The sequence below is a fragment of the Phalacrocorax carbo genome, chromosome 15, assembly GCF_963921805.1.
Source record: "Phalacrocorax carbo chromosome 15, bPhaCar2.1, whole genome shotgun sequence".
Lineage (NCBI taxonomy): Eukaryota > Metazoa > Chordata > Aves > Suliformes > Phalacrocoracidae > Phalacrocorax > Phalacrocorax carbo.
This window is the reverse complement of record NC_087527.1, coordinates 15,234,929-15,255,395: the sequence shown is the minus strand read 5'-3', so window position 1 is coordinate 15,255,395 and position 20,467 is coordinate 15,234,929. Positions and strand designations below refer to the sequence as shown.

Sequence of the window (20,467 nt, the reverse complement as noted above, 5' to 3'; positions counted from 1 at the left end):
ATGTGTGCACAGTAGATATACCAGGTAAATTCAGTGTTATTAATGATAACACCATATAATTACATGGAATATAATACTGACCTATCACCTACTTCATCTCATTCCAGGCCCTGACACACCGCCTTTGTAATGTTACAAGGTTAAAGCAGGACTCTGGGGTGAAGTGCAGATTTATTATGCTGCAAGTGGATGTAATGATAACCTGAGTGCCTAACAACATTGAATGTGGATCTGTGCTTCTTGTCTATGCTTCCAATAATCACATATGTATTCACTAAAAAAAAAAAAAAAAATCCAACACTGCCAAGACAGTAGTTCTGAAATTTCAAAAAAGTAATGAGATGGTTAAAAATAAAGGGAGCCTTTTATCCTGGGACAGAGTGACTTTGATACGGACTTCATTTTTGCAGCCATCTTTCAGGTTTTTAAAAAAAGTTCAGAGCTCAGGGTCTATTCTCTATTGCCTTTTCAGCCAAATAAGCGATTCCCTTGAAACCCTTGAGAAGTTGCCTAACAACAGTCCACCTGTTCCAATTCTTGTTCCAGTGTTGCTGCAGAATCAGCCATTTTCTGAAGCTGTTCTTTCTCATCCTCAAACTCCTCTAGTTTTCTCTGCAAGTCTTCTTCCACCATGGTTTTAGCCTCCTGGATCTGCATGAAGGCAGCTTCTTGATCTAACATGTCAGCCTGCACAGAACAAGTAAGGAATCAACTTTTACAGTTTCCATGGAGGAGGAGGGGTGGGAAAAAGAAAAAAAAGAGGAAAAGAAAAAGGTAAATTATCAGGAAAATTTCTAGAGAAAAGACGCAAGCAACAATAATTCTGATGTCTGCCTTACACACGCATGTGTCTTTACTGGAGTCACCCATTCATATACTACAGACACTTTAGACTAACAGTGAATGAGTTGTATACTTCTGACAATCTGAATTCCTCTTAAATAACACCATGTCCTTTCTAAATTGATGAAATAAGATATACAGAAAAAAAGTCTTTATTAAAATTAAGCTGTTTGGAAAAATTCTGAAACAAAAGAGATTCCTTAGATGCTGTAGCTACTCCGTGAAACAGCAATTCCTGTCATTTACACAACTGCTATTAGTAATGCTGGAAACAGGGTGCTTCCGCTGACCTGCTGCTTTACTGCCTTTGAGTCTTAGAAGCACGATTGTCACTGAAATTCAGCGGGATTTAAGGTACTAAGTACTTTGAAAGTGAGTGTACTGCACTTCAGATTTTACCCACCCTTTCGTACTGGAGGGAGGAGAAGCACTGAGTAGTACTCAGTGAGGAGTACTGAGCAATTTCACACACTTAAGAAGCACTCTGCTGACTTAGTTTAACTTCCAATTAAGTTTTCTCTTGAAAAAGTTCATGAATGGGCAAAGGAGAACATTTACATCCACCTTTAAAATTCAATTAGAAACATACCAGAGCTGAAAAGCCAAGCATCCCCTTGGAGTGGGAAACATATGGCTTTGCTCCCTCTTACTGCTTGTAACGTCATGTAAATTTAATTGCTCTGAAATATTTAGTGTTTTTATAGTGCAGCATTTGAATCAATTCACAAGAATTCTGTGTTACTTTGCCGGAATAGCCTGGAGTTTGCAAAACCTGAATACACAACCTAGGCAGAACATAATTCATGGAGACCACCTACAACCGTACCTCAATATTTTGCAGCTGTGCTGCAATACGTTCCTTTTCTTTAATGGATCTGTGCTGGGTTTCAGTCAGCTGCTGAGACAGTGCCACATTCTCCAGTTTGAGATGTTCCAACATACCTGCTTGGGTCATTTGCCCAGCCTAAAGGAAGGGGGAAAAAAAATAATCACAGATTAATGCCAACAGTCAAAACTTGGCCAATGAATTTAAGAGTTTCAGAAAAAAAATCACATTGAAACTATCTGTATCTTAGCTGTTACTTCCATGGCACTGCGGATCTTCATCCACAGAAGGCAAGTGCTTTGGTGACATTTATGCCTCAGCATTAATGTGAAATAACACCTCAGGATGAAAAACAAAACACCATCCCCTCCGAAGAACACACAAGTGAGACCAGCTCCCTTGTCTGAGCTCATAAACAATGTCCTCTGGATAAAATGAACATTTTAAAAAAAAAAAAAAAAAAAAGAAAAAAGAGATTCTCAGTCTTCCCATATGTAAGGAAGTCATAATACCTGTATATTGGCCATCTCACTCTGTAGCCTGACACGGGCCTCCTGTGCCAGTACCAGCTGCTGCTGGTACCACTGCCGCACATTTTGGAGCGATGCGATTTCTGTTTCGGATGCCTTTAGCTTATTGGTCAGCGTGGTCCGTTCCAGCTGCACCTTCTGAAGCTGGTTCTGTAAGGAAGCCAACTGCTGTCGCAGATCATGAACTAGAAAAAGAAGAATACAGACCTTGGACTAGTGTATTCCATTGTTCTATTTTTTATGCACACATTTTCAAGGATTATTGCTATACTCATAGCTTTTTTTTTTCCTTTTTTTTCTGCTTTCTTTTTGAACAAAAGCACATATGCCTAATTACATGAAGATTGGCTTTTCCTGCAAAAGTGAGGGGAAATGCCAGAATCCAAAGTATCAGGTCATAAGCAGAATAAAATTAAGATAAATGAATCACTTCTATAAGCATTCATAGCTCCTCAGAGGCAGAAAATATGAGCTAATTGAAAATCAGGACACAGGTATCCCAACATGTAAAGTCATCATTACAAACCAGTATGTCTACAGTTTTCTAAAAACCATTAGTCCACTGTCAAACAGTTACTAGACTAAATATTTATGCCTCCCTCTCCAAGCTGGCAGGGGCAGCTTGCAAATTGTGGTTCTTCTGTGACACAAAATAAAACCCAATCACCTTAGAATTCACATCATTTTATTAGTATGACATCAATGAAACACAAATTAAAACTCCTTCTTCCTGGACTTCAGAATTATACTGAAATAAAATGCTTATGGAGTAACAAATTTTAAAGATTGACATTTACATCATCCCACCTGTGCTGTCTCTGGTGAGGACATTTTTTTGCATATCTTCAACCTTCAGCAGGAGTCTTTGGTACTGCTCCTCTGCTAACTGCAAATCATTGTTTGAAGAAGCCAAACTAGCATTCTTTGCTTCCAAGGTATTTTGCAGGTCAGCCATTGCTCGTTCCAGATCCCAGCAAGACTGCTTTAATGTGGCCACTTCTGAGCTCAGAGATTCCTGCTTCTGCTGGCTATTTTGGCTGTGCTCCATCTGTGCCTGAAGCTTCATGTTCAAAGCTGCAAGTTGGGCTTGTAGCTCAGTCTTCTCTTTGAGAGCCTGAATGTGTCCAGAAAATCAAAATACAGAAGTCTTAAGAGAAAATACATCAATGGCTGACTATAGAAGATGCCCAGCAAAATGCTTTTGCTAAGGCAAAGACCATTTGCTTGCAAAAAATTCTTTTTTAAAGTGACAGCTCTCCTAGCAGGTATTTCCAATATTCAAAGAGAATACAGAGGAAAGCACAGACAAGACACATAGTGTTATATTCAGTATCCGTGTCAGGATTTTTAATAAGACACGTGTTTCCACACTTTAAGGAAAAATGCTTTCTATTATATGTGTTACACCATCAGTCAATACAAAGATAAAATACAGCTATATAGACATGGCTAGCATTGCTCTGGATTTATCGTCTCTCTTAATTTGACATTAAAAAAAAAGAAACAACCAACCTTTGAAGACTTTACTAACTTTATATTTATCATCTTAAGCATCTGCATGGCAAGGTTGTGGGAGTCGGGGGGATACAGGTGTGGCTTCCGTAAGAAGCTGCTGGAAGCCTCCCCCATGTCCGGCAGAGCTCCAAAATGGACCTGCTGCTGGCCAAGGCCAAGCCAATCAGCGAAGGTGGTGGCACCTCTGGGATAACGGATTTATGAAGTGGGAGAAAAAAAATTGTGCAAGAACAACAGCAGAGGGAGGAGAGAGAATATGTGAGAGAATCAGCCCTGTAGACACCAAGGTTGGTGAAGGAAGAGGAGGAGGTGCTCCAGGCACTGGAGCAGAGATTCCCCTGCAGCCCACGGTGAAGACCATGGTGAGGCAGGCTGTCCCCCTGCAGCCCCTGGAGGGGAGGTTAACAGTGGAGCAGATGTCCACCTGCAGCCCAGGGATGACCCCACACCAGAGCAGGTGGATGCCCAAAGGAGGCTGTGACCCCATGGGAAGCCCGTGCCAGAGCAGGCTCCTGCCAGGACCTCTGGACCCGTAGAGAGAGGAGCCCGTGCTGGAGCAGGTTTGCTGGCAGGACTTGTGACCCTGCGGGGGACCCACGCTGGAGCAGCCTGTTCCTGAGGGGCTGCACCCTGGGGAAGGGACCCACGCTGGAGCAGCCTGTTCCTGAGGGGCTGCACCCCGGGGAAGGGACCCACGCTGGAGCAGTTTGTGAAGAACTGTAGCCTGTGGGAAGAACCCATGTTGGAGAAGTTCATGGAGGACTGTCTCCTGTGGGAGGGACCCCACGCTGGAGCAGGGGAAGGGTGTGAGGAGTCCTCCCCCAAGGAGGAAGGAGCGGCAGAGACAATGTGCGATGGACTGACCCCAACCCCCGTTCCCCGTCCCTCTGCGCTGCTGGTGGGGAGGAGGGAGAGAACATTGGGAGTGAAGCTGAGCCTGGGAGGAAGGGAGGGGTGGGGGGAAGGTGTTTAAGACTTGGTTTAATTTCTAATTATCCTACTCTGATTTAGATGGTAATAAACTAATTTCGAGTCTGTTTTGCCCATGATGGTAACTGGTGAGTGATCTCTCCCTGTCTTTACCCCAACCCACAAGCCTTTTGTTGTATTTTTTCTCTCCCCTGTCCAGCCGAGGACGGGAGTGATGGAGTGGCTTTGGTGGGCACCTGGCATCCAGCCCAAGTTAACCCACCACAGCATCCTTGTAAAGTACGTTATTCAACCATGTTTTTACAAAACAAAATTCCCACAAGTAATGAGTAGGAAGCTCTTGAAAATTAATTAACATATTAATATAATTTGCTAAATACATTCAAATTCATTTTCTACCTGATTAGCTTCTAGTGAGAGTGCTTCTAGTTGCCCTTCAAGCCTCATCTTCTCCTTCAGAACCTGCAACATTTCGTCATGAGTTCCTGCGACAGAGCTTTCCATAGAAACACTGCAGACAGAGACAGCACATACACAGTTTAAGGATTAGAATACAACACTCATCTAGTTGAAGAAAAGTGAAGCTGAAATCAGACTCTACATGTGACCTAGAATTTAGGACATTTCTTCTGGCTTTATGGTGGACCCAGAACACAGTGAAACAATCTTCGTTACCATCCAAAGAGATAAAGAAATTATATTAATGCTAATGTCTTATACATTAGTTTCCCATATTTGCAGCAACTAGAATCTAGCATGGCAGATATATATTTGTTATTTTACAGAAGTGCATTGGTTGACTTCATTATATTCAGTATCTGCGTATCCCATTATAAGCAGACAAACAGACATAATGGGAGCACAAAACCTCCACAACTGTTGTCCGCAATTGTCTGCTTTAAAGTGAAAGTGCCTGAGAAATACCAACAGCTGCTGCAAAAGAAGGAAGAACAGGTATTTGGTACAAGGGATTCCTTATGGTCCTTCCCTGATGTACAGCCAAGGAATTTAGAGAAAAAGATCTCTCTCTCTCATTACTTTAAGAATTGCCTAAGCTGGAATAATTGTCAACAACTGATTTTACCTTAACATCTCAGGGCATTACGCTTTATTCCAATACAGAAAAAAACCCAAAAGTTAATTTCAAAATTAGTGTGTATAAAACATGCATCTGCAGGGAACTGATAAAAAACACAAACACATTGTTAAGGGCTTCACCAGGCATCCACTTGCTTGCTGAATCACAGTTTAATACCTACCACATACACATAAGCTTGTGAGACTAAGTAAATCTCATTCTAAAGGGCTGAAGAGGATAAGAGTATCTAGGACAAGACTCTTGGCATTTCATAACTATTTGAGGTGTGAAAGTTATGTGCGTAGATCAGGAAAAGGATGATAATAAATATCACCGAGTCAGTTACGTCTACACTTTAAGACTTTAAAGACCAACGCCACATCAGTGATTCAGTGAATGAATGCCTGCTTCTTAAGTAAATACAGATAGAAGCAACTGCTGGCAGTACGTTTAAAACACACTCCCCGTGGCAAAAATATCTTTCTCTAGAGATAATACTTAGAAAATAGGTACTCAAATGAAGTGACCTTTCAGCTCCTTTTAGATTCTGTAAATTAACAACAGATTTGATCACAATGAATGTAAGTTAAAACTGGATCCAAAGTTTGCAGAAGGTAAGAGCAATAGGCTGCCTATCCCTATCCCGAGAAAGTATAATGTCTAGTAACGGCCTTACTGTACAGTGATCTTTCTTACCTGCTAGAAATACTGTCTCTCCTACTCCGTACTTCCCCATTAACTTCTTGCTCTTGGGCTTGATGCTCCACTGCCGCAGCCTGTAGCACCTCACTGATGGAAGGAAATTGCCCCACTGCATCAGGATGTATCTTTTGACCATTAATTGTATACGGAATACCCTGTTTGCCTTCTGCATTCTGTAAACTGTTATACAGCCCTTTCCCTGACACGCTGCTGTAGGTGGAGCTGTCACTCTCATTCCCATCCAGCCTCATTCCCACTTCACTCCCATCAATCTCTGAAACGCTATCTCCTGCCAAGGAAGAATTCTCTAGTCGATCGTCCGTGTCTGAGAGTAGACTAATCTCAGAAACAACTGATGTTGGACCGCTTCTGCTTTCCTTCAGAGTCCCACCAGATATATCAGCAGCCACAAAACTCCCCATAGTGTTTCCAGAGCCTGAATCTTCAGTTCTGTAGTCAGCCAAGGACCGGATCTTACTGGGCTTAGATTTTGAACTTCTTCTCTCTCTCGAGGATGCTGGAAGTCCCAAGCTACCAAGTTTGGGCCCCCTGGGGACACTGGTCCGCAAAAAGGAGTATTCTTTTGTCATTGCCACAGTGCTAGCTCTTGGCAAGATTTCTGGATTTAACATCAGCTCAGGATCTAGGGTGCTGGAGGGCCGGTTTTTGGATGTAGACTGATTCGACTAAAAGAAGCAAAGAGTCAACGATAAATAACAGAATGTTACGTTTGAACAAGCAACAAAGACTTATTTTGCTGTAGAACTCAATAAGTGAAGCTCTACACTTTTACAATAATACTTAAATATAGGCATCATTTCATAAACAAGGTAAATTACATCAGCAAATGTATATTTACATACAGAAACATCAGTAAATTATATCAACCCTATCAAGGCTCAGCATATGCCTGTTGAAAATCATCAAGGTAGACTCCAAAAGCTAACTGAAAAATATAGGAAAAATTGAACATTTAAGTTACTTAAGTTTGGGGTTTGGGTTTTTTTTTTTTCCCCATTTTAAGCAGCACAAAATGGTACGTCACTGATGAGGTAATAGAGAACCAAATTTTGCATGTCCAGAAAGAAAAAACCCGCTTTCTCACATCTGAGAAAACTACTGAACATTTAAAGCAGAAAAAACAGTAATTTAGAGCGTGGAAAGGATAAAGTTTTCAAGGTTCTCAACACATGCTGAATCCAGAAGATCTGTTGTGTGGTACTCACTCTTTCCTGATGCCTCTTCACTCTGTATTGTTTGAGCTGTTCTTCTAGCCGTCGTCTTGCTTGAAGTCTTATTTGTTCTTCTTTTTCCAATGGGAGTGGAGACTCTACTGAGCCTGTAAGTAAAAGGTATCTTTATAGAGTCAAACAGAAAACTCCAACAGGCAAGTTTGATGCAAAAGGAAAAAGCCCCTTTTACCATCAGCAACATGCTTCATGCTTAAGCAAGGAACGCAAGGAAAGCCCATTGGCATGCACCTCAGAATACCCTCTGCTGATATTCCTCCACGTGTATGTGGCAAGAGATTATACAGCAAGAACAAAACTATTGATGTCATTAACCTCACCCATCCTGCACTTCTGATGGTACTGGAACTATAAAACTAAGCAAGACCTACACAGTCCACTCATTCCCTGCATGTCAGAGAAAGATGTTCCCTAGATAGATTTTCTTACTTTTTGTTAACTCACATTAAATCTTTCCCATAGTAAGGCTTTTTAAAACCATTATTTCAGAAAACTCCTGCAGCATTAGACACCTTAATACAAAGGCATACCCCTTCTCTCCCCTTTATTGCTCTTCTTTTCCCTCCTGCCCTCCTGTATTACTTAGCTTAAAATCACCTGCTTCTGCTGTTGTTTTTTTTTTTTTAACATCACCTGTTACTCCTAATAATCAAGATTAGAATAGCTTCAGCCCCAGAAAGTTCCCCTCCACCGTAAGAACAATTTTTAAATGGTAAGGCATGTGCCATAGCTGCAGCAGAGGGTGGTTTACTGAAAGAAAATGAACTGTAGTTCAAAGTAAAAGCTTCCTGCAGAAACAAAGTTTAGTCTAAGCTTAAATGATGTTATAGAATTCTAGAGCCAGGCTCAGAGTAAAAAGCTTTAATGCAGCAAGAGAAAGCAGGGGCACCACCATAAACAGATGCTTACACAATTCAGTTTCTTGCATGGGAAGACTTAGTTTGAGAGACTGCAAAGCTTCTTTTCTAAGAACTATGCCCTCAGCACTAGTTCCCTGAGACTTCCTTAGGCTGTCATGGAAACCAGTCACACCTGGGGATGACTCTTGACCCTGCTCACTGCTGGTGGGGTCAAAAGATACAGGAGAGTCGGGGAAGAGCGACTCTGGCCCATTCTGGCAGGCGTCCACTTTGCTGTTTATCTCCAGACTTCCCTCTTCATTTGGCACTTCATTGACGTTAATACTGGTAGCTGGAAAAGAAAGTTTCACTGAGCTACACTGTAAGCCACCCCATTTATCTTCTCAGCCCCACCCAAATACCATGCTACCACTATTGCCTTTAGACTGTAAAAATACGGAAATTGCTAATGATGGCAACTGGCAGGAGGGATTTCATAAAGGATTCTTCATTTTAAAAGACCAGAACACGTACCTTTCATTTGCTGTACTACGTTGCCTTCAAGCAGGACCTCAAAACGGACCATAAAATATCTTTAAAACATCACGCAGGTTTTTAAATCTCATTAGGTTTAGAAGCATGAAACACCGAGCGTAAGACAATCTGTGTCACACCAAGTGGGCAACCTACTACACAGAAGACTCAGCAACTGCGGGCCTCTGCTGAATGACTCAGCTATTTGGCCTGCTGCTGTGCACTGGGGAGGAAGCATCCACCATCCCGACTTCCAGCCTGGGCCAAGGAGAGTTTCTCAATTTTAAACAGAGTTTAGATTTTTTCTAACAGGACATCTTCAACAAATGCAACATTCTCATGGATCAAAATAATAAATGTACCAATTAAAAGGCAATTTTACTTTAATACCAATTTTATCCCCGCTCACTAATATTGGATTTTTCTTTTCCATCAGGAAAAAGACATCTTCAAAACCAGCTCAACACTTCACGGGTTTATATTTTGGATTTCTCACACATTTCTGCTCCACTTGGCCAGGGACTACTTAGATTTATGAAACTGCTGTTGCAAAAAATCTGTGTATCTACCTTTAAATGCATTATTATAGATCTCAAGTGAGCAGGGTATTGGAATAGCCACTGTCTTTCTGTTCATTCCCATACCACGTATCACCAGGGTAACTGGAACTCATTGGAATAATATGGAAGATTTCATTATTTTTTCATGAAAATGTTTGAAAATATGTAACATTTATGATCACAAAGTATTTGCAAGTGGAAGAATCAATTTTTGTCTTTCTATTATATTTCCTCCTCTCAGAGCTACAGACTTGAATAGAGTTTCTTTGTTTGGTTGGGGTTTTTTTAAGATCTGCTCAAAGATGATGTAGGGGGAGAGAAAAAACCCAAACAAACCAGAACTGAGAAACAGAACCTCCCAAAACAAAGTGTTTCTGAGATTCAAATGTAGAAATATTCTGTAGCCAGGAAGTTGACTACAATGATTCAATAAAACTTTAATTATTGATTTAGACCAGTCCATTAACATATTCGTATTAAACTTTTCACCCCCATATAATGAATCACTACAAACTTCTGGAAGCAAAACAATTAAAAAGTAAAGCTATCATCCTTCATGTATGTGGAGAATATTTAAGTGCACCCTGAAATTCAAAAAGCCATACGGGGAAAAGTTACAGGTAGGAAGGTAGGACTTTTGTTACAGAAGAAAGCAAAAGGTTTCCTTTTAAGGGCAGTCAGATTTCACTTCAGAGTAACGCAAAGAGGAAAAGGCAAATTTCCACCCCTCACCATTTGTTCCCACCTCTGCGGTGCATCCTCCCTGAAGCCAGCACAGACGTTTGTACAGTGAGCCAGCTCAGAGGGAACTGAATGAGGAAGCTGAGTGTGGGTAAAAATAAAAAGTTTTCAGCCTCAGGTTGCCAAAACCCACCGGCTCTGTACCATTTGAATTAAAACACTTTTGAGTATCTTACTTGTCACGCCGAGAACATTTTCAGGCCATTTCAGCCTGAATCAGTTCTCTGATTTAGTTCACTGCATGGTCACAAAAACACTTGCAGGCACGATGGAAGGGAAGGGTGCGAAGGAGGACGGAGGACACAACTGCCTTTTTAATGACTAACCAAAGTCAGAGTTTAAGGCATTTTTAAACTAAAAGATTGCTGAAACCAAACTTAAAATAGATGTCAGAGCTAAGAATAGCCACAAGAAGCTAAAAATAAGAAGATACCTCACACATTCAGAAATATTGTTTCTGCCCTTCTTTCAGAAACTGCAGCTATTACTGCATCAGGTTTATACTTTCTTTACATTTTTATCTTCACAACTGTGAGTGACACACATATACAAAAGAGGTGCTGGAGCAAAATTCTGGAGGAATGGTTTCCTGGCAACTTCCTGAGGCCATGAGACACTCAGAACCTAAACGCTGCCTGAAACCAAAGTAATTTAATTGCAGTAGTGTCAATACAACTGCGGTCTTTTTAGAACAGTGGGGGAGGGGATGCAATTAGATTGAAAACAGCAGAAAGACACACTACCTATTCGTAAGCCACAACTCAATTGTTTGGACGATGTCCAACACAGGAGAAGGCAGGAACGCGAGATCCCCAACTTCATAAAAGATGAATGAATCATCATATAACTACACTCTGCCAGTCTGATAACAGGAAGTGTTAAGAAATGCAAATAAAGTGTCAGGCCTCCACTTTCTTGCCCATGACAAGATGACAAATCATCGGTACGAGAGGAGGGTGGAAGGCTAACAGCTTCATCACACCAGCGCCTCCTTTTACTGAGGGAGCCTCCGTACTTTTGCTTATCTATGCAGCCGCAACACGTGTGCCCCTCCCCATCTCCCACCATATCCTTACACACCAACATATCCTCAGATATCTGCAGTGGAAACATAGAGACTTCAATTCAATACAAGGAAAAGATTTTTGCAATAAAAGCAGTTAAATACTGGCATGGGTAGAGAGGCTGTTGAACCTCCCTCTCTGGGGATTTTCAGAATTCAGCAGGACAAGGCCCTGAGCAACCTGACCTAGCTTCAAAACTAGACCTGCTCTGTACGTGAGGTTGGGCTAGATGACCCACAGAGGTCCCTTCCAACCTAAGTTTAACTCTAATCTACTCTGATCAGCGCCCTCTTAAGTTTCTTGTACACAGCTGCATCATTATTTTATTATAGAGCATGTCTGCATGTAAAAGTTATTTTGAGATAATTTGCAGAGTACATGCCAGCATATCTCTCATAAATGGAAGTTTAGAGAGACTTTTTAAGTACATTTGGGGTTTTGCCTAATCAATTTAATTATGAAAATTTCTTTTGGCAGAATAAAGTACTCCAGTCATGAGCTTACTCTGTAACAGTAATTTCAGAACTGTTAGTCTAGAAAATTTCAGTGTCTTGGAAACACTATCAGAACACACAGTAACACCCTGAATAACACATACTCAACTGACAGCCAATAGTACTTAATAGTTTGGGTTGGTTTTGAAAGGATAAGTTTTAAAACAAAAGAGAGTTTACCCATACGCAGAGCCATAGCCTTCACCAAACTTGCTTAAAACTGCTGTACAAGAAATTCCCAACCTCGAGAAAAAAAGTCCGTCAGCATCACCTGAACAACAAAACAGACAGCTGTAGAGAAGCCTGGGTAAGACTAGGAAATTATTTGGTGCATACGAACAACTTACTGTTAATTTCATCTGTTGTAACTGGCAAATCTGACTTGGCTTTACAATCCAGAAGTCCTTCAGAGCTGCTAGGGGCCCCATTACTGCTTCCGTCCTCCAAGTGCACGTCCTGCTGGACAGATGAGGAGTCCATGGTAAAAACGATCCAGATCCCTGGAAAGTTTTTCTTCTGAATAATTGCCACCAAGTGAACTAACAAGTCCTGTTTCTCTCCATCAGCAACAACAGCATCGAGACGTTACACAGGAGTTCTGAGCTTTACAGCTGTTGGTGTGCAGTAGGCAGCTCAAATTCCAGATCATGAAAACAGCTCGCAGCCAAAGTTGCAATCACCAAGGAGCTGCATCCTCTAGAAACAAAATGTAGTAAATTTACAAACATTTCTCAGAGCTTTGAAAATATGAGTTAAAAAGGAAGCAGTGTTCACAGATTACCCACCGGCTCAACTTCAACACACAGAACCAGGACATGGGGTAATAACAGAGGCGATGAAATAAAACCCCTCTTATTGTGAATAAGAGGGGATCTGTTTAATAGCTTTTTTATCATAACTTTTTTTTTCAGTAGCATTGATACACCAGCATAATGATGCAACAAGACAACATTCAGCGAGACAACTGATTTAAGATCACTGTCCCTTTTAATGGAAACACCTCTTTGGCCTCTGCTTAAACAAGTGAGCCAGTATTCAGACTAGCATTTTGCTCTGCAAATTACAGTCTGGACTTTCACATCATGTACTTCATTTAAAGGACCTACTCCCATTTAAGTTTCAATGACTTCAGTTAGAAAGCAGTACGGAATTCAGATTTTTTTTTTTTTTTTTAACTAAATTACATCATTACTGTTTACTTGTCTGCAGAGCAACGAGTACGTATGGCTGTAGAGAGCCTGAACTACTAATCACAGCACATGTTGGCAGTCAGAACATGGCCTGGGCTGCAGTTCAGCGCTGCCTTCTCCTGTGGTGAGTCAAGAGGAGGATTTCCAAACACAGTTTATAGAATTTGCAAATGACTCTCTAGGCCTTCAGACCTTACCTCTGGCTACAGACCCAGCCAACTAATACGATTTGACAGAAGCTATTGTACATGGTCGCTTCAAGTATTTGAATTCTGTTCAAATAGTTACTGACAGCTGAATTCAGATTACAAAATGTTATGGTTTCTGTTTACTAAAGAAGCATAAGAAATCTCCTGTTAAAAAAAAAAAAAAAAGGCAGGGAGAGTTGCGAGGAGAATGTCAAGTCAGGAATATTGCAACTGGATTTTCATATGAACACAAACATTCAGCAACACCACCAGTCACCTCCAAAACATCATGGAAGCTGCTAACAGCTCGGGATACGCAGGACTAGACGATTATGTAGGTGGCCCTGATGTAGGAGAGCTGTGAAGGAGCCAGAAACCTGGAGCATGTTTCTAGAAGAGAAACCTCCCCTAAACAGGGAGGTTAATACCTTGGCCTTCAAAGCCTACAAGACTCCTGGGGGGACAGCCGCTGTACGGCAAAGAGACGCTACATGGCCGGTGACAGAGGAACTGCAGACAAAAGGCTTGGACTGCTCGCACCTTGGCAAAGCCGGCCGACATCAGGTGGCTTGTTATCCTTGCCATAAAACATCTTTTTACAACCAGGGCCACAGAGAACGGCTTTCTCCTGCACGACCCGCTCCCAGATATTAAAGGATAATGCGTTTTGGCTTCGAAGTCCTTTTGTATCCCTGCGTTGAGCACAGGCAGACAGACACGCACACGGACAGATACACGCACGCCACGGGAACCCCGCGGTTACCTCACAGGGAAAGGAGCTGTACGAAACCAACCGATTTTGTTTAAAACACCAATAACCAGGAGGGCAGCGGGCGCCCTGTCCCGGCGAGGCACGGCCAGGGTCGCGGGCAGGGGCCGGGGCCGGGGCGCTCCCTGGGACGCCGGCAGAGGCACCGGGGGCGCGGAGCCGCGGTCCTGGAGGCAGGGCAGGCCGGGCCGGGCGGCTCCGCTACCCCAGCAGGCCGCCGGGGGGGAGGGAGGGGAGGGCGGGCAGCCCCAAGCGCGCCCCCCTCGGCCCCCACAGGCGCCCCGCCGCCCCCAGCACTCCCCCCGCCGCCGCTGCTGCGCCTCAGCCGCCCCCGCACCGCCGCCCTCCCGCCCGCCTTCCCTCCCCGGCCGGACCCCGCAGACCTGGGGCCGCCCGCCTGGCGCCCGGCTCCAGCCCGAGACGTGGCGATGCCTCCGCCGGGAAGGGGAGGGCGCGGCGGTGCAACGTGGTTCTGCCTCCCCCACCAGCCGGGCGCCGCCGCCGCCGCGGGCCGGGCCGGGTCAGGCCCGGCGTAGCCCCCTTCCCTCTCCTCCGGCCGCCCCCCGCAGCCGGGCCCCGCGCCCCTCGGCGGGCAGCCGCGGCGGCCTGGCGCAGCCGGGGAGGTGGCCGAGGCCGTCGGGCCCGCTGGCGAGGCGGCGGCTTTTCCAGACGGACCCTTCCGGGAGCGGAGGGAAGGGGAGCGGCGTTCCTCGCCGGGGCCGCCGCCGCCCGCGTCGGGCTTCCCTCAGCGGCGGCGCGGGGCCGGTCAGGCCTCGTCTCCCCTGAGGGGAGCCCGCGGCGGCGCCGGGGCCAGCCCGGCCCAGGGAGACCCGCCGGCTCCCTCCGGCCGCCGAGCAGGACCCCGCGGCCGGCAGCCGACTTGCATAAAATAAAATCTGTGCGTAAATTAAAAATTAAATGTATGTTCTCTCGATCATTCACCTTCCTGTATTAGGGTGACCATTTACTGGGTGAGAGCCAGGGGAGCTCAGCGACATGACCTGTTAATATCACGTTTCCAGCATTCCTGTTGGCCCTTTCCGCACAAATCAGTCCTTAAAGTTGTCTGCATCTTTCTGTCATCGGGCATCCCAGAAATCCTCCGGGGTACTGGGAACCGGGGCATCCCAGCAGTATTTCACGCAACCGTTTCCTCCTATGCCTATGTTGATGTTTTTTCCTTTTCTAGATTTGTTCCATTAGAGTAGCTTGTCTCGTTACACTGGAATTATTTGGGGGTTGCTGGAGAGCTTATTGCTTGGGTAGATTTTACTTCTAATGTTGCTAGAGTCTCCGTATGGACCAGAGCGTTTAGTAAGTGGGTATGGAAAACCAGACATCTCTGTAAAAGGTCACATCACTGCCCGCCCCCCCCCCCCCCCCCCCAGTTCAGAAAACTCTGAACATTTTTATTTTCATGATGAAAATGCCTTCTAACATCATATTGTCACCCTAAATATAATTGCCAGGTAAACATACTTAGTCCGCTTTTCCAGGTATTCCTCTTTTATCAACTGGTCCAAATGATCCCTAATACGAACATGAACCCACTGAGCTGTTTTTCTAGGAAGATGTGAGGCTGTTTGACAGGTCAGGAAGGTAGTTAAACCCAAACCATCAGCGAGTCTAAATCGTTTAAATGACAAGCCTGTTAACCGGCTCCTGGCACGTTGCTGATGAGAGTAACTGGGTGTTTTCTGGCGCACATTCGAGGTAGCCCTGGAGGCATGATTTGGAAGAGAACATTACTTTACAGACTAATTCAGGAAGAGGACTGTTTTCAAGTGCAAATGCATGGATCTGAGAGAGGCTCCATGATCAGAGATAGGGATTAAATGAGCATGATCAAGAAAGACTGCCTTAAGCGTGGGCCTCAGTGCAATCTTCTTCGGGACTCTACTGAATGAAACACCTTTTACTGTTCCCAAATTCACAAACACTGTCTCGGTAAGGGATCTGCACTAGTGGTTGGAGAAAGTATATTTGGATTCAGAGAACAGCAGCCTCCTGCTGTCCCGATGCCTGAGCCAGGTGCCTGTACGAGTGGGCAATCCCAGGCTCGGTACCAGTGGGAACTGGGACGTGACCTTCTTGGCTGGACACACACGTTCGGCATTTGTAAACCCTATGTGGGGTTTACAAGTATGGGTGAAGGAGACCTGAGTGAAAGGGACGTTGACAGAATGAGCCTCTGCTGAGATTTGAGAGGAGTCCCAGAGAACTCCCGTGCAGGAATGCGTGTTTCAAATTCTTTAGTAGTGACCTTCGCTGGATACTCTTCCGCAGAAGATGTCAGGGACAATACGGTGAGGAAGACTTGAATGCTTAATCAATCTGTTCAATCTGTTGCTTTGATTTTCTTTTAAGAATGTAAAAAGTTGGTGTTTTGCCTCCTGCAGAGAACTCAAGAACTGTTGCGTCAGTAAGGTAGCTGTTTGGTTGGAGTATTTGTCTATGTTTGCTCCTTGACTTTGATCCTACCTCTCTAGGACAATGTATTGCTTGGGTAAAGCTCCAAAGCATCTCTTTTTTACTTACTAGTCTGCCGCATGGCACCAACCCCCCTACTACAGGAACAACCAGTTGTTCGGAGACAAACGCCCAAGCGGGGCACAAAGCTGCAGCAGGCTTAAACAGGCTGCCTGAATGAGAAAGAGAATCCTTCTCACTAAACGATATCTATCACCAGTAACGTAAGTTTTAGCACAACAGGGGAATGTCATGGTAGTTGTTTAAAAAGCCAGAAAAATGGTCACTATCACAAATGAGGCCTTTAAGTGCAGGGATTCTTTTAAATTTGCAGGAGACTTGTTTTTATAAACTGCAGTCTCTGACTCCAGCACGGAAAGAGCCCATGGCTTATCCCAAAGTCTATTCAAGCTCCTCTTGAACTCTTTTATTCTCCAAATATAAAAATCAGAAGGTACCACGAGTCCTTTTACCACAGCCAGCCGCAGCATTCTTTCACCCTGCAACTAGGCTGTGTGCTGGAGCTGTTGTGCCACCTTCTTTCCAAGTCAGCTTGCTCAGACCTTAATAGGAATTGTCTTTTTCGGGAATGCACAAGGGGGGAAGGCAAATGTAGTCACTTTTGCTCTGACCAAAAAAAAACCCGAAACAGGCATATAATGCCAAATTAAAGAGCTGAGCTAACAATTAAAATTAACAGGGAATGACAGACCATTTGCAGAGTTACCTATCCAGCGGGGTATTTTTATAACTTGTTCTGTGTGTGTGAGAATTGCACTAGCGAAAGAGGAAGAGTCAGGTAAGAGAGAAAGGCTCCATACTCTGCAGAAGCAGAGGGTGGCACTCTCTGCACAGCACAAAGCCCATGCGTGGTGCTTTCCACTCACAGCTGTTCTAGGTACAAACATGTTTTTCTAAATATTTCCTTAGCAGAGGCCTTGTTCTCTAACCACTGACAACACCGTGTTCCAATTCCCTGTGCTTATTGCATGTTTTTCTGCTTATATATTGCTATTATTTGGTGTCACTAGGTCTGCAAAAACTTCATTAAAAAAGAAACCTGCGCTACCCACATATAAATAGCTCTATTACTGGCAGACTGCAATCAAGCTCAGTTATCCAGCTCTCCTCTCACAGCTGCTGAGGAAAAAAATAATTTTGTGTTAAATACAGACTATGGAACTAGAATTCAGGTCTTCAGAAATGTGCTTTATTAAACACTGCCCTAACATTTTATTTGTATCTGTTCTTTACTTACAAATTTTATTTACATATGTGAAACATTTATACAGCATTCTAGCTAAGCAATTTTTAGCATGTCTGTTCTAGCATGGTTAATTATTTAAAGTGTTACTTTCCTGACACATTCCTATAAACAGGGGAGACAGTCAGATGTAACTGTGGCACGTCTGATATAACAACACGGCTCAGAATGGATTTAATCAACTTCTACTCTACAAAAGAGAAGGCTGGGAAAGCATAAAAAGCCACGTTGTGTAACCAGAAGTTTTGCAGATGAGAACTCTTGTGTTCAGAGAATAAACTAAGATTTAAGGCCATGTTACTGAAAATATCTTGCCAATGCCCTCCTCCTGTTTAAAGCTGGATTCAGTTTGGTCACACCAGCTGTCTTGAAAAACAGAAGCTGCTAAGAGCTGCATTCATTTCTGTGGGACATTCCTTTATAGTCTCCCTGGGCGAGGAGGGTTACTTTTGCTATCGGGATGCCTTACATATTTAAGGACATCAATTCAGAAAGCTCTCTTTCCATGTATCAGTGTGTGCGAGAGTGGATGGAAATTACTGGGGTTTAGTGGTTTTAAGCTTAGATTTCCCACAATAAATGATTTTTGCTGCCAGCCTGGAAGCAGTAAGTTTCTACTACTTTTTTTTTTTTCCTGGAAATGACTTTCCCAGCCTGGGGCTACTGGTTAAGAAAGTGCTGCCATTACACACACAAGACCTATCCACTAACTTCATAAATGTTACTGTGCCACTGAAATGTAGTGCTTGCTTCAGCATTTCAAGAGCCCTCAGAATGGCACAGCACCATAGGTAACATCGGCCAGTCCTTGGAAGGACTTGCTAAAAGAGCATGGAAACCTTGAATTTTTCCACAGGGAGCCCAACACAGAGAACAGGACATTTACTTTCTTAAAGGTGTCTCCACAACTGTGCAAGAGGCTTGGCCTTGTCTGTCTGGGGATGTGTGCAGTCACACCTGCATCTCCCCTTCCCGATACGCGGTGGGAATGGGGCACTGCTCAGACCTGGGCTGCGTGGCAACTACGTGAGAGGTGGAGCCGTAGAGAGTGAAGATAGGAAATAAAGAGTAGGGAGGAAGCAAAATCCCTTTTACCCTTCTGTCCTTTGTTGATCCTTCCAGTAAGTCTATCGCTGATGTACCTCCAGCAGTATCGCATGGCTGTCTAGTGGGCAGCTGGGCCAGACACCACGGGAAGCCAGCTCGCCAGCCAGATGTTCCATGGAAGGGGCATTAGAAGCCCTGCTTGCGGGCCCAGTGCGCCACCTGCAAGCCTGGCCTCGTGGCTGGTGGCTTCAGCTGGTGGTTAGAGACCTTTTGGACCCAGGTTTCCATGCTGCCTGGTGTGGGAAGCTGTCCGTGCCCATACAAAGTCCCACCGGCTGCTCGCAGAGGGAGCTCATAAATATAAAACATAATCTTCATAAAAACTATGGCTTGAAAGGGTCACCAATTTGAGCTGAAAACACTTACGGGCAGACTGCTATTAGTTTGATCCTTAATTCTAGATGCTAAGTCAATACTAAGCAGTAGTGATGACGTGTTGTGTGGGCAGGTCCTGCTAGCAGAGGGATGCTGAGATCAGGGAACAAAGATGTATTGACAGAATATGCCAGGCCAAGAACAGAGTAAACACAAACATGAGAAATCAGCATACCTTTGTGTCTGTGCTACATGCTCAAGGTCTACAGCCTGGAACAGCAGCATAGCCCCCGGAGCAGCCTCTTTGCCTCGAAAGGATTACGGGCGCCTGCACTCAGATGACCCCTGGAAAGGAATCCAAATAACAGGGATGTAAGATCCTTAAAAAGAGAGCTGCGTTGCCAGACTTGGGCCTGTTCTTGCCCTTTCATTTAGATATTTTTATATTATTATTCCAACCCTGTCCAAGTGAAGAAGAAAGTAACTTTTTGACTACCCTTTTCTGCCAGCTAGTCCTTGACTTACGTCCTCAACACCTGTGCATTAACATAAGGAAACAGCAGATGGAATCTGTATTTACTTCTGCCACACTGAGAGTCATGTGGAAAAAAGTAGATTTCTTGTTTCAGGGATTTTTCAAAGCTTAACATACATTTATGGTGACATCGCCCTGAGATTTAACTGTGAGTGTTAAGAAAAGCCATGCACCACAGCGCTGTGCTACAGAGACCAGGCTGCCCTTCAGGCAGAAATGTTCTGCTCGGAAATAAATCCCTTTCCTCTCAGAAAACCCCTCCTGCCAGAGGTGCCAAGAGTCCTGGGTTATGTGTTTATTCAGAATAGATATAATGCAGTTATATATGCTTTTTCAGTTGACAGGCAACTCTAAGAAATATTACCCAGGAGGAGCAAAATGTAAATTTGAACATGAGCAATCACAGTAAATAACTGACAAGGTCATAGCCTAGGAACATCATTTACACAGAATTTGCCCTGAAAAGAAAAGTGTGAAATAAGAATTGGCCACACAAAGATTTATTTGCATCTTCTGCCTTCAGTGCAAGAAGGATAAACAACCCAATTAAGCTATCAAGATGTTCCTCATGTGCTCTTCCATCAAAGGGCTATTTCTGCATTAGCAAATGCAAATTTCCCAGGGAGGCGGCGTGGTCCAGGAGGGCAGCGAGCAGTCGGAGTCCTGTCCCTGATTCCCTCTCCCCCTTGGGCTAATTAATCATGTTGTTACTTTTTCTAGGTAT

General features: G+C 44.0%; 1 protein-coding gene across 3 annotated transcripts in view; it reads right to left on the bottom strand.

The window, feature by feature from the left end:
* GOLGA3 (golgin A3) overlaps positions 1-14,592 on the bottom strand; it is a 30,732-nt gene extending 16,140 nt beyond the window's left edge. Inside the window, exons 1-12 of one of the 3 annotated variants that reach the window (XM_064466524.1) lie at positions 14,437-14,592; positions 12,447-12,602; positions 12,254-12,362; positions 12,087-12,177; positions 8,584-8,865; positions 7,651-7,763; positions 6,419-7,110; positions 5,044-5,155; positions 3,007-3,313; positions 2,182-2,384; positions 1,670-1,807; positions 526-687 (exon numbers count right to left, since the gene is read on the bottom strand). In XM_064466524.1, coding sequence (XP_064322594.1) covers positions 526-687; positions 1,670-1,807; positions 2,182-2,384; positions 3,007-3,313; positions 5,044-5,155; positions 6,419-7,110; positions 7,651-7,763; positions 8,584-8,865; positions 12,087-12,102 — 2,025 coding nt within the window. In that variant the 5' untranslated portion in view covers positions 12,103-12,177; positions 12,254-12,362; positions 12,447-12,602; positions 14,437-14,592. Of the gene's footprint in view, positions 1-525; positions 688-1,669; positions 1,808-2,181; positions 2,385-3,006; positions 3,314-5,043; positions 5,156-6,418; positions 7,111-7,650; positions 7,764-8,583; positions 8,866-12,086; positions 12,178-12,253; positions 12,603-14,436 lie in introns of all 3 variants that reach the window. The other 2 variants (XM_064466522.1, XM_064466525.1) reach the window with 2 other exon arrangements.
* Positions 14,593-20,467: the final 5,875 nt, after the last annotated feature.